Source organism: Sodiomyces alcalophilus, assembly GCF_042370955.1.
Source record: "Sodiomyces alcalophilus JCM 7366 unplaced genomic scaffold ACRALscaffold_11, whole genome shotgun sequence".
Classification (NCBI taxonomy): Eukaryota; Fungi; Ascomycota; class Sordariomycetes; order Glomerellales; family Plectosphaerellaceae; genus Sodiomyces; species Sodiomyces alcalophilus.
In genome coordinates this window covers 252,220-264,968 of record NW_027263542.1, presented here as the reverse complement: position 1 = coordinate 264,968, position 12,749 = coordinate 252,220, and the positions used below count along the sequence as shown (strand labels likewise).

Sequence of the window (12,749 nt, the reverse complement as noted above, 5' to 3'; positions counted from 1 at the left end):
TCGACTCCTGGCAGAGTAGGTCGTTCTCATTTGCCTCTTGGAGAACTCAGGGGTAAGGCACTGCCGTCCAAAACCATTCCCAAGACAACAGCATTCCTCAGCCACGTGCATCGCTCAGTCTCACTCTCACCCTGCAGCCCTCCTCAAAAGTCAGACAAGTTCGTCGGGGAAGCATAGTTGTTCCCCGACAAAGGGGATTCCATACTACCCATCCCAGAGGCCTCACCTTCATGTTCACCAAGCTGTCACTAGAATCTTAGAAAGTCCTCAGCTGATCACGTCCACCGACTCATCCGACTCATCTGTCTCATTGCCGCCTCCCATCATGTTGACATGTGCTTTGACTACGACGCAGCAGGTTATTTCAACTCGCTACTGAATATCCCCTTCTCTGAACGCCTTTAGACTTCCATCTAGTCCCTCCCACGCCTACACATGACGCTGTAGTCTCAGGAGCTTCTGTTCCGGCTGGGCACCTGGCGATCCCATGGTCTCACTGATCAGTAAAAAGGCCAAAGGCGATCCGAGCCTGGAACCAAATACGTTATCAGATCCTCAATACGAAGACTCGAGTCCCCCCATTTCCTTCACACCCACCCATACCCACACCACCCAACCCCTTTTCTCCCACGAATGAGACACCCACCCACACCTCCCACCCCTTGCGAATGGTTGGCCAGCCCAACCCACCAGCAGTCACATGGCAAGTCAGCATACCACACAGTCGTCCCAAAAAGTGAAAGCGCCCTTCCCGGGCAAGCCCGTTTAGTTTTTAGTGTCATGGAACCCAGCAACCCGGGATAGGAGCTAGGAATAGCACCCCGATGCCGAAACGATGTCGTCATTTATATCTTCAACCGTCGAGATATTCTCTCCGTTGCTCTTCTCACAAAGGCGCAAGGCCCAGGGCCAAGCCTAAACTGACACCACGGGGACGGGCGCGTCGTGACGGTCCTAAGCTAGCTGAGACCACGCGGCAGGACGGCAGGGCCGCCGGGCTGACCCTACTTTTTTCACTTGACCCTGTGTCTGAGCGTGTGCAGCTGACGCGTTGGGCCAGCTTCGCGTCGCGTCCCCTATGTCATGATGATGTTAGCGTGTAGTTGAGAGCTGAGGTCCACGACATCTCGTATGGCCCTGCACACAACTGAAACTGTTGACTATTATTCACTTCGATGGATGGTGGGCTTCCTCTCTACAGGCAGTGCGTCTTGTCACGTCGACGGCCGTTGCTCATCCCAATCACAAAAGAGAAGGTGGCCGAATACCACCTCGTACTCGTATTTCGGTATTTCGGCGCTCCCCCATGTCGCGGTCGAGAACACCAGGCCAAGAAATGAGAGCTCCCTGGAGGGTAGCACGCGAGTGCCGGTCTCAGCTCCGTTAACAAGCTACATGCCGCGTCCATACCACCCACTACCGTCGACGGGAAGACGTATGGAGACCAGCGTGATGCGACATGCTTGCATCTGCATCCATGGCATCTAGAGGGGCCGTCGAGCATCCGCGACTGCCGGATGTTACATTTTTCGTCTTCACATTCGCCCTCTTCCTTTCCCTTTTCTTATTGTATTTGTTTCTTCTCTTTAGTCCTCGATCTTTCCTTCTCAATTATTTATTTGCATTTGTAGATTCGCAGAAATGAGTCATGGAAAACAAGGTGGATAGGGACGCGTCGGCCAGGGCCAAGGAAATGGATCATGGGGTCTCCAGACGACGTGCTAAGAAGACTAATCCTCATATATCCCTGGCTCAGCGCCGGGCCGTCCGAGTAGTGGGATGGCTTGCCCGAACTTGGGCCGGCCACGAGAGGGAGTCAAGGATCTGGCAGAGATCACAGGTTGGTGCAAAGAATCTCGGAGGCTTAGCAAAGCTCCCTGCCCGGGATTCTAAACTAAAGCCGTGTCGTGTCGTCTTGCTCCTAGAAACGCCTGGCAATAAAAGACCAGTCTAGCGAAAGAACCCATTTAATAGGGAGTCGACTGGGCCGGTTGTACTCACCAGCTAAACCAACGCAGTCGATTTGCAAAAGGGATGCAACTGCTAGGTGCCTGCCTTCTGGACGGAGTAATAGGATTCGACACCTGCCACTCTTACATGCCATTTAGTTGCAACTTGCCTGCTCCTGGAGGGATTAAATGGCCAGTAGTGAGGGTGATACTTGATCGGGTTAGCCAGGACACCATCACTCGATGTGGCGTACGCCTTTCCATGGCCAAGCATGGGGTATGGCCCTGACGATAGCGGGGAACCATGAAGTGAGGGGTGGGTAATGGCAAGAAAAGCCCGTTTAGGGTGGGAAAGGTGGTCATGCGGCCGTGGGAAGGTCAGCGAGAATCTGAAGACGAGAGGGTTATCATAAGCAATACGACATCGTGGACATAGCTGTCTTCCAGATGGCGCTAGGCGCGCTCTCCAGGGCAGTAATAGTAAAGTCCGCGGAAGTGTGTTCTTAAAGAAGAAGCCAGGGTAACACCAGGGATAGGATGAGGAGAGGGCAGAACGACATGGAAAAATAGCCTTCATCTATCATCAGATCACGTCGACAGAACGCGGCACTTGACTGCGCAGAAGAACCGGATCGTGGCAACGGTCAATCCTGAATGCATCGCATTACGACGTAGGATCAAGTTCCCGCCCCGAGATGCTGCGAACTGCTGCTAGGGGTGCATGGGCCGGGCACTCATCGCGCGAGAAGGCGCGTATGGACTGCCAGGGCAACCTCGGATGTCCATCAGACTGCAGCATTGTGGAGCACGGGGCCATGTTCGAGGTAGCAACAGTATGAGTCGCAGACGGGCCCAGGTAGAGTGTGTGTGAGAGAACGAGGGAAAGAGAGAGAGTCGGCCACTTGACTGATGGCTTGGCGACAGGCGGACAAGGTGAGAGGGGCCGTAATGGAGGGTGGAGAAGCGGGATGAAGCGGGGGGTGATCAAGGCAAGACGACCATGCATGCGTAGGGCGGGTAATCCTAGACGGTTCGCTTCCGAGCGTTGATCATGAAGAACTAGCCGGCGAGGGACTGCTGCAAGGCTCGTTTTTCTTCGAGCCGCAGCGTTTGATGAGCGGACAAGGTAAGCACGGTATTATGGGCGCTTCAATCATCCCTGCGACTCAGTCGTGGACAACAAACTAAAGGAGAACCTGTTGCGAGAGAAAGAGCATGTGATAGTTTCAGCCGAGGGGCCGCAATAGACCGCTCATGGTCGGGTCGACAGGCGTTGCGGCTCAGATAATCGAAGCCCGTGTAGAGTCGGCTTATAGGAGGTGAGTGATAGAAGGCAGACGTTAAAAAGTTGCCTTTGTGAGACGCCAGTATGCATGTATTTGCTCGCGGCGGTGAAATGGGAAAGAAAAAAGTTTGTCTCGTCCCGACAGAAGACATTTGTGGACTGCCGGCTTTTCCCGCTGCACCTTGTGCCAAGTTGGGCTCCCCCCGCGGCTGAAGAGGTACAAGCCAAGCTGTGTTCGTACGGCCGTGCGACATGACATGGCGACAGGGCCGAGTTGGGCGAGTTGGACGAGGTGCTGACCCAAAGCGGTGATGTGCAAGCGAGGACAGCCGAGGAAGAGTGGTAAGAGAGACGGGAGGGCAGCAAGTATGCGCGTAGCACAAGGAAGACGCCTCGATGCAGATAAAGGTCCCAGCCAGTAAAGATAGCCGGCACAAACCATGGCGAGTTCCAGTAGAAGGGAGGTGGTTCCCCAGGTTTGACAGACGCACAAGTTGAAAGGTCGGAATCCGGTGGAGAGCTGCAAGGCCGCTCGGGGGAGACGGCCACCCTGCAGCATCGGAGCTTTTCCCCGGCAGCCAACGGGGCCATCCTTGCAGGTCTGTAAGAGGTGACAGAGGCATGGCTGCGGGAAAATGGCGACGTGTAAGTGCACGGCAACATGCGGAAGGGTTGCACGATCCTCGCCTGGGTAGATGCAAGGAAGAATTAGGCAAGTAACACAGCAAAACGCGCAAGGGAAAAAGTGATGATTCGCGCTGTCCAGGGCGTCACTCGTTGCACCGTCTCAGCGTAAGGATTCGTGGTGAGGAGGCGTGCCTGGCGTAAGGCTGCAGTTCGCCAGAGAAAGAAGCCTGACGGGGTAATTAGGAAGATGGAAAGTGCCGTGGTTACGCAACGACACGGTGAATTGTCGACTCGTATGCCACTCGACTATCAGATGTCATTTGTTCCATTAGCTGAAGCCAAGCCAGCCAGACGATGAGAGTAGCGGTGAAGTAGGGGATACAAGAGCTGAAAGTCGGGTTGCGGATGGCTCTGTCGTCTGGCATCGCCGAGACGTTGGCTGTGCGTCTTTCGGCCGATTGACGCAGATTTCGGGCCAAATGCGAGTGTAATCTGCGCCAAGACCTCGATCTGCTGGGTGTCTCTTTCGACTCTTCGCATCGAATGTCTCTGGAGAAAGACGAGGGGTGAGTAGAGGAGAGGACAGCAGCAGAGTGAAAGGTCCCCCCTAAAGAAACAGGGAGTGAATCGAGATGGCTCGCGTGGGGGTCGCCATACGGAGGGGTGAGAGAGGCGGCCCTAGATCGTAAAAGTGAGACCCTATGACGGTGGCCGCGCATGGGTGTCGTCGGACGCGTGCATCGAAGACATTGAACCGACGTGACAAGACCAACCACAGTCAAGGATTCGATGGGAAGCGAAATGTAGTCGAGGTGACCCGGCGTAGGAGGGGAGCGGGGTGCTGGGTACTGAGTGCTGGGCGTGGATCGCGGGTCGTTACGAGCTGAAAAGACGCTGGTGATGCCTGGAGTCTGGAATGTGGAACGCGTGAAGCTGCGATGTTGAAGATGCGGGGTGTACGAAGTAAGGGGAAGGTTGATCAAAGTACCAAGGTACCGACGTATTATCCAATCTTCACCGTGTGACTTCTACCGTGCATCACTGAGTAATGAAGAGTCAACACGGGGTTGACACTGTACCCGCTTTCCTCGGATTAATGATTAGATAATCAGATGGTACCTGTACGGTACGATGCATGCTGCGATCTCGTCACGTCACATCTCACCGCACTTGCGGGGTGAAGAAGTTGGCTTCATCACATGATTTCTGGGCGTCTACCTTGCTAGGTCTCCTTATTCGCTCTTTTCCACGTCCGCCCACTGGAATCTCAAGAGACCCAGGGCCATGGATGAACCGGATGGACATCTAGGGTAGACCACACGGCTGACTGCATAGGAGCATCGAGAATCGACGTCCCTTTACTCTTCCTTGATCTTCGTCAACGACCCCCACAGGGTGGTCACCAGGTTGTCGTCAATGCTGGAGGTTCTTCAGATGCCATGAACGAGTACGAGTCAACCAGACCACCCCACACCCCCTCCCTTCTTGCGCCTGCACGGCCGCATGTCGAGGCCGTCTTAGGCCGCCTGGCCTCGTGATGGAGAAACGAGCCGGAAGCTGGATATGCCAAGGGAAGACACCCACACTCCCTGTTCGTGGCCAATGTCTCAGCCACTCTGACGAGGCTGCATAATCAATCGTCCATCCAACAATCCATTCAGCAGTCCACCCACTAGATGTGTGAACTCGGGGGCCTTGCAGGCTGCGCCCTCTTTCCTGTCTGCTTCTGCCTACCATCTCTTACTTCCCTGCCTGTCTCCCACCCCTCGGGACTCTTACAACCATGATACCCACACCCCAGATGTTCCGGTTGAGTCAGAAGTCGAGGACGCGTCACGATTGACCAGTCGCTTCGTTACCTCTGCCAGGACGCCAAAGCAAGGAGGTCAAGTCCTGCAGGTCGAACGGGGGTGGATGTTGGAGAGAGAGAAGAGAGAGGAGGGGGGGCGTAGAGGAAACAGGATTCAGGATGGGATTGTCCGAAATACCATGCGACACGGCCATCCCTAAGGAAACATAGGAGGCTCTTGTAGGACAGGCATGGGTGGGGTGTGTAGCGAGTCTCACCGAGAATAGAAAAGATGCGCTCTAGACGATGAGTCTCTCGGCATGGTTTGCAAGGTCCAAGGGTGAGGTCAAATGGTAGGCGAAGTAGTAGTCATAGTAGACTTGCTTGCCGTTTTAAGACGCCCATAGCCCGTTACTGTCGTATCAACTTTCGTCTCTTCTCGTTGTGTTTTCATTCCCTTTTATTTATTCTTTCTACCTGCTTATAATTTCGACAGTTTCCTTCCCTTCTGCATTCTCCGAGTATATCCTCGACTACCCTGTTTGGTGCCCTCTGTTGTTGACATCAAGCCATAATATCCCTCTTACCAGGCACTGAAGCAGTGAATGCAGGCGCATATCCACGTCCACACCCCTCCCCCCTGGCACGCATTCCCCTGTTCTCCGTCCACCCCGCTCAAGGAAGCCTGGGCAGACTCATTCGCGAAAACCGGCAGGGTACTCCGCCCACATAGCTAAGCCCTGTCGCGACCTCGGCGGGCGACAAGGAAAACGAACCGCAGTCATTGCCAGGTCATATTCCTCGCCGACGTACGTTGTAGTTTCTCGACTTGACCTGCCGGTAAGTCTACACAGATTATTCTCTCTACAATGGATTCCACTCGGGCAGTTGGACTCAGCTCCCGTCATTCTTCCAGTTCGCCCTTTCTCCCGTCGCGCAAGGCAGCTTTACCTGAGAGATGATGAATGAGTCTAACAATCAATCATCAAAAGTTCCATCGCCGCCTGTTCTCAGCTCGTGGCCACCACCGGTCCACCACCACCAACACCATCCACCAAGGCACCATTGATGGCAGCCGAAAACATAAGAGACCTATTAAAGCACAGCTGCCACTCACCAGAATACCACCTCTGCACTCTGCCCTCCCACACCCGACAGTACATCTGCATCGTAGATCGGCGCGGCACAGTTCGTCGAGTCGATCCATCTCGCACCATTCATCCTACCTTGCGGGCGCTGTATGCACCCGCCTTTTAGCCTATCCGATTCGCCCGACCGAATATTGAACGCGCCTCCGTCCTGCCTGTTACGATTATTGAAAAGGGCAACTTTTTGCAACGGACTGGCCCGTTCTTCCGATCCGTGCCGCCTCGCTTCGCAATCTGGACTTTTTTTGCGAAATAACTCGGCGGTGGCTTGCTCGACTGTTGCGCAATTGAACCGCAACGCCTTGCGCCAGCCAAGCCAGAAGACGCCTCGCCTCGACCGTGATCAATAAACGGGCAAAAGCAGGTTTCAACGGTCGACGCGTTACCTCCCACACATCTGCCTGTTTAGCAAGAAAACGGGTTCCAGAGAAAAAGAGGACTAAAGGGGAATCCTCTTTCGATACGGCCGGTACAAGAAGCGAACCGTCTTTGCCGCTATCAAAAGGTACCACAGAGGTACTTATGCCGGGACAAACTCGATCGGCCAGTTGTCAGCATTTCCCCGCTCCTGCCAAGTTGGGCCCGACACTACGGGTGTCAAGGAAGGGACAGTACCACCACCACCACCACGCGAGGTAATAAGTACATTGCAGCACAGTATCTACTCCGTACGAATACTCAAGATACCTCTCTCCTTACCACGTGGTACATCGGCCCTGGATTTTACCCAGCGTCTTGCCGCCTTTTATCCCTGTACCCACTCGTTCTCCTGTTAAGGGAATTAGTTTCCCCCGCCTCCGCTAGGACTTCCCCCCACCTTATTCCTCCACCGTTCTCAACCTCTCTCTTCACCTGTACTACCGACCCTTGAACTTGCCTCCATACACACACAGACGCACACACAGACACACAGACGCACACACGCACACATATACGCACATCTACTCCGTTTCGTTCGGCCTCAGCTCTCCTTTTCCCGCCTCTCCCCCACCTCCCTCCCTCTCTTCCTTCCCAATCCTCTCTCTTCTTCTTCTCCTCCTTTTCTTCTTCCTCTTGCCTCCTCTCCTTCCACCATGCCCTCGACCGATTATCGACACATGCGCTCGAGCAGCCTCAGCATCGCTTCGCAAAATGGACATGCGCCGCCCGTAATGGGTCCATTACCGCCATCCGCACACAGGTTCGACGGTCCTAGAAGCCCGCCGAGTACGTCACATCCTTGATTTTGTCCTTGGGCTCCATTTTTCTCGGCCGTTGATTTCTGCCGGCCTACCTACTCCTGTCGTGCCTCCTTTCCCTGCAAAGTGCAACGTGCGACGTGCCACTCGACCATCTTGCCACGCATCTCCTTTGTGCTGACCTGATCTTTTCTGCCAGATACTTCTCACGTTCCTTGCAAGTTTTACCGCCAGGGTGCCTGTCAAGCCGGAAATGCCTGTCCTTTTAGCCACGATCTCGGTGCTTCCGCCGAGACCGTCTGCAAGTACTTCGCCAAGGTACGTTGCCGCTTCCCAAACTTCGCTGTCGCTTTACCATGAGGCAATTGTCTCGGTCTTCTTTTTCTTTTCCCGTCCTCTCCTTGTCTCTGGGGTCACGCCGCAGGAAGCGCAGCGGAGAGATGGCCCAGTCTCCCTTTCATGCCCCTCGGTTACACAGACCACCTATCGCCGAAAACCCCAAACTGACCAGTCTCGTCTGTTGTATAGGGCAACTGCAAATTCGGTCCCAAGTGCGCCAACATCCATGTACTCCCCGATGGTCGACGTATCAATTACGGAAAGAATGGTGTAACCATCGGCGCTGTTCCCATCGGCCTCGCTGGTCGGACCAACCCGACCGCGGCTACCGGTACCCCTTTCAACCACGCCACCGCCACAGCCACCACCACCAGCGCCTTGACATCTGGCCTTTACCGCGACGGTGGACCTCCTTATACCCCGACATATCCCTACGGCGAGGGCCGCCAGTCGCACCAGCTCGGACGCCAGCCGAGCCTCGACAACGGCCTCCCTTCCGGTGACGTCGCCGGCTACTCGCATGCCGGTTCGACTTACGGCTCCCCGCGCGACGACGATCCCTCGAGGATGGGCCTCGGCCTCTCCCCGGTCAACGGAGGCGCAAAAACCCTCTCCATTCTCGACGCCCCGCTGCCCGCTTCCTTCGATTCGCAAGGCATCTCCAACGCCGCCCGATACCCCGCCGCCCCCTGGCCGTCGTCCGTGCCCTCCAAATTCGGCATCGACTCGCCCTCGCCGTCACTCACTAACGCCAAGGATACCCGCACCTCCGACACGCTCAAGAGCCTGCACAACTCTGCCTTTGGCGGCAGCGAATATCATTCCACCTCGGCCACCGCCGCCGGTACCAGCCCCCCTGGCGTGCCGGTGGGCATGAGCGAGGAGTACTTCGGCCGGCGGCCCATGCACTCGAGCCGATTCGCCAGGCCGAAATTGATGAGCTCCAGCCTCCCGAAGCCGACGGTGGATCGTGATTGGGATGCCGAGTTTGCCTTTTACGAGGAGGACTACCTGCCTCAGAACCTGCAGGACCTCCTGACCCCGGCCGAGAAGGCTCGGAGAGGCTCCTTCCGTGCCGCCGATGTCGATTCCGGAAGCGAGAACGCCGCCAAGTTCGGCAGTCCCATCGCCAGCGCGAGCCCCAGCCGATGGGGACCCCTGTTCCAGCGCCAGAAGGAGGAGGAACTCGACGCCGGTCGCACCATGACCAAGCGTGCCCCGTCGGCCTTTGGTCACGTCGGCAGCCCGCTGCGCAACTCGGTCCTCTCCAACGAAATGGGCAACGGAAGCGGTGGCGACAGCATCTCGAGCCGAACCACCCCGGGTGCCCGTTCTGGTAGCGATTCCGCCTCGGCGCTCACGCAGCAGCTGCAACGGACTCGGCTGCTCGGCGACGAAAACGGCAATCATAGCCCACGGCTCCACCCCATGATGGCCGTGGGCCGCGCACCTGGCAACGGCATCATGGGCCCCGTCGGCAGGGAGCGCGAGAGGGCCATGGAGCGGCATGTGTCGAGCGGTTCCATCGGCTCCTCGGGACGGTTCACCACCCCCGTCGACGAGGAGGATCCGGCCTTTGTATTCAGCATGGAGGAAGACGGCGACGAGCAGCAATCCGCCAAGCAAAGAAAGCGAGCCTCGTCTGGTGTCGGTGTGGCCGGCGCAGGATGGAGCTACGCCGGTGTCCTCTCCAATAAAGCGTCAGCGCCCGCATCCGGTCTCGCCAAGGAGTCACGCGAGCCTTCGGCCACCGAGGCCGTAGGTGGACGATGATGAAAGAAGACCACTACCAAGATTTTTTTGCATTTTGTTTTCCTTTTCCCCTGATACGACGAAAAAGCATAGCGATGGTATATACGGTCGGATCGCTGGGAGCCATCTTCGGATCTTCTCCACCGGCCGATCGGTTCGCAGACAAAGGCATGAGCTGGACGATCAAATTCATCAGGACGCCTACGGAATCCTGCCACAGGCATGGTTAACACGACTTGAGATGACCGCGTGGCGGCTTTTGTTCATTTTTGCATTTCTCCTCCCGGCGTCAAAGGCGAGAGGCGGTCCCCGGCTCAAAACAAAGCGGGAAGATATGGAAAACTTACACTTGAGACGGAACGGTCCTTCAAAAATAAAATACACTACGAGGTACATGGAAACCAGCGTCCGCGTGACCGGGATCTTTACATGGGGTTGGCTGGGATGTTTGTCGCTATATACACACATGGAATGGTTTGGAGTTGATTGTTTTCGTTTACAGGTTTTGCTTTGCTCTCCTCCGTTTTCTTCCCATGGTCTCCATTTTTTCTCGTCTTTTTCTTTGACGCATCTTCCAGCCAGGCATAGGCGAGGGGCATGCGAGATAATACCACTGTGGTGTTGTGAGTCTCGAGTAAGGACTTGGGGGCGGATTGGCATGCCGGGCAGACGTTCTACGAGCATCAAAGTCTTGCTCATTCGACTCGAGCGTTTTGCTTTTCTTCTTTGGCTTTGGGGGATTCAGTGGCCAGGTTTGTGTCTATGGGAATCATTACAGATAGCTCCGAGGGAGATACCGTGTCTTATATGGAACACATCTTGGGGTCGACTAAAGGCTGAGCCGTGTATGGATTGACATGGAATTTGAGGTGCCCAATGCGTATTCGTGAGAACTGAGAACTCTCTGCCTCTGCTCACTCGTGCGTGCTTATTCGGGGTGTATTCTACAGGGCCCGCGAACCATCACATCTATTCCATCTTGGTTAGAGGCTGCAGTTACTATGACCGCATCATGGTCTCTACTCTGTAGCTACGCGATCATCACAAGCACAACTACAGCGAGAGTATACAGCGGTAAGGCGAGAAGACGAAGAGCCAGCTACTGCGACAAGGAAAATCTCTATACACTAATACAAGGCACGGCACCACACATCCCCTTCCGCGTGTTATGCTTGAGGAGAGCAGCGTTGGGCTATACGCGCCTGCGTTGCTGGATAGCCCATGTCAGTGGGACCAACTTGTCCACCACATGTGACACCCACGCAACTTGTTCCCTTCCCGCCCCCTCAAGATGGACAAACGGGTAAATAAAACCGTGTTGCAGCAACAGCAAGGTCTCCACTCTCTTCCCCTCGCTCTCTCATCCGTAAAATCTATGCGAATGGCGTGATAGGTCCGTCAACCTTTGACCGTTAACCAGCTAGGTAGGCAGAAAGTTGTGTATAATACATCGCACATTGTCCCCTTCGTTCCTCTTGGACATTACTCCCGGCCCTCCTCGTACAGCTTTCCGGAGTCTCTGTCCGTTCCCCCGCGAGGTATCTCGCTTACTGCGCATCGGGCTGGTTGAGGATGTATTCGACGGCCTGGGCGACTAGGGGGCTGTTAGTGATATGCTGCATGAAAGACGTCATAGAACGTGGCGGATAACGGAGTAGTGTAGTTAAGATTCGAGCGTCGGATTGTCCGGAACGGGAGGCCGTCCAGAGACGATGGGATGATGGATGGATGGATGTACATACCAGAGTGGATGGCATCGGCGTCCTTGTCGGGAATCTCAATGCTGAACTCCTCCTCGATGGCCATGACGACCTCGACGGCATCAAGGCTGTCGAGGCCAAGGTCGTTGGCGAAATGGGCGGTGGGAGTGATCTGTCATTCGACGACCGTTAGCACGGGCCATTCTCAAGGGCTCACGAAATCATTGGAAATCAGGTCGGAACAAAAGATCTTCATTCATCCAGGCTCTGGTAAAGGTACCGCCCACCAGGAGCTGAAGCAATGGCAATGATAATGACAACGACGACACATTGCACGATAAAGACGAGCAAGGATCGAGAAAGCACGTACGTTCTTCGGGTCGTTGACCTTGTCGAAGCCCTGTAGAAGGGTGGTGATCCTGGTCTCGACCTCCTCCTTGTTCAGAGCACCGCCGGCAGAGTACATCCGGACGCCCATGGGCTTCCAGGCGGCGACGAGACGGGGAGCAGAGACGGCGAAGACGGGTTGCCGTGCCAGAGGGGCGCGGATGGTGACGGAAGGGCGGGCGACGCGCGCGGCGGCGCTGGCGGTGCGGATGACGGCGGAGCGGAGCATTGTGACGAGAGAGATTTTGTGTGGTATTTGTTTCCGAGAGGGAGATGAAGGATAGATCGGTTGCGAGAGAAGGAGAAGATGAAACCAATTGGCGTGGGTTGACGTGGTTTAGCGGCAAAAGGGGCGGAGCTTGGAGCTATGATGGAGTGTCTGGGCAGGTGTTGATGGTGATAAATTTCTCGTTGGGTTGTCCGAGGTGCTGGGGACGGAAAACGCACTAGTCCGTGCACGTGCAAAGTCAGCTGACCACCTTCGCCTCGTCAGCCTGCTGCACCACGACACTGAATACTCAACAGCAGATTGTTACAGGACGGCAACAGATAATCAATGGAGATATTTATCAAAATAGCTACCTAACTATGTAGG

The 12,749-nt window shown here is 55.5% G+C and overlaps 3 protein-coding genes across 3 annotated transcripts; 1 reads left to right on the top strand and 2 right to left on the bottom strand.

The window, feature by feature from the left end:
• Positions 1-130: 130 nt before the first annotated feature.
• ACRALDRAFT_1095490 (uncharacterized protein) lies at positions 131-5,911 on the bottom strand (the record flags this gene model as incomplete). The annotated part of the gene is made up of 12 exons (XM_071019777.1): positions 5,721-5,911; positions 5,122-5,188; positions 4,621-4,794; positions 4,169-4,410; positions 3,966-4,064; positions 3,674-3,921; positions 2,618-2,739; positions 2,240-2,338; positions 1,219-1,347; positions 441-529; positions 290-344; positions 131-242 (listed from the first exon to the last, which is right to left on the bottom strand). Coding segments are annotated over exons 1-12 (1,581 nt in total), but the record flags the coding sequence as incomplete, so codon positions are not given.
• Positions 5,912-7,871: 1,960 nt separating this feature from the next.
• ACRALDRAFT_2114743 (uncharacterized protein) lies at positions 7,872-10,088 on the top strand (the record flags this gene model as incomplete). The annotated part of the gene is made up of 3 exons (XM_071023701.1): positions 7,872-8,004; positions 8,176-8,294; positions 8,505-10,088. 3 exons carry the CDS (start codon positions 7,872-7,874, stop codon positions 10,086-10,088), a joined length of 1,836 nt encoding a protein of 611 aa, XP_070870870.1.
• Positions 10,089-11,614: 1,526 nt separating this feature from the next.
• On the bottom strand, positions 11,615-12,383 carry ACRALDRAFT_1073150 (uncharacterized protein; the record flags this gene model as incomplete). Its single annotated transcript, XM_071018071.1, has 3 exons — positions 11,615-11,661; positions 11,810-11,939; positions 12,138-12,383. The coding sequence occupies 3 exons, from the start codon at positions 12,381-12,383 to the stop codon at positions 11,615-11,617; spliced, it is 423 nt and encodes a 140-aa protein (XP_070870869.1).
• Between the last annotated feature and the right edge of the window lie 366 nt (positions 12,384-12,749).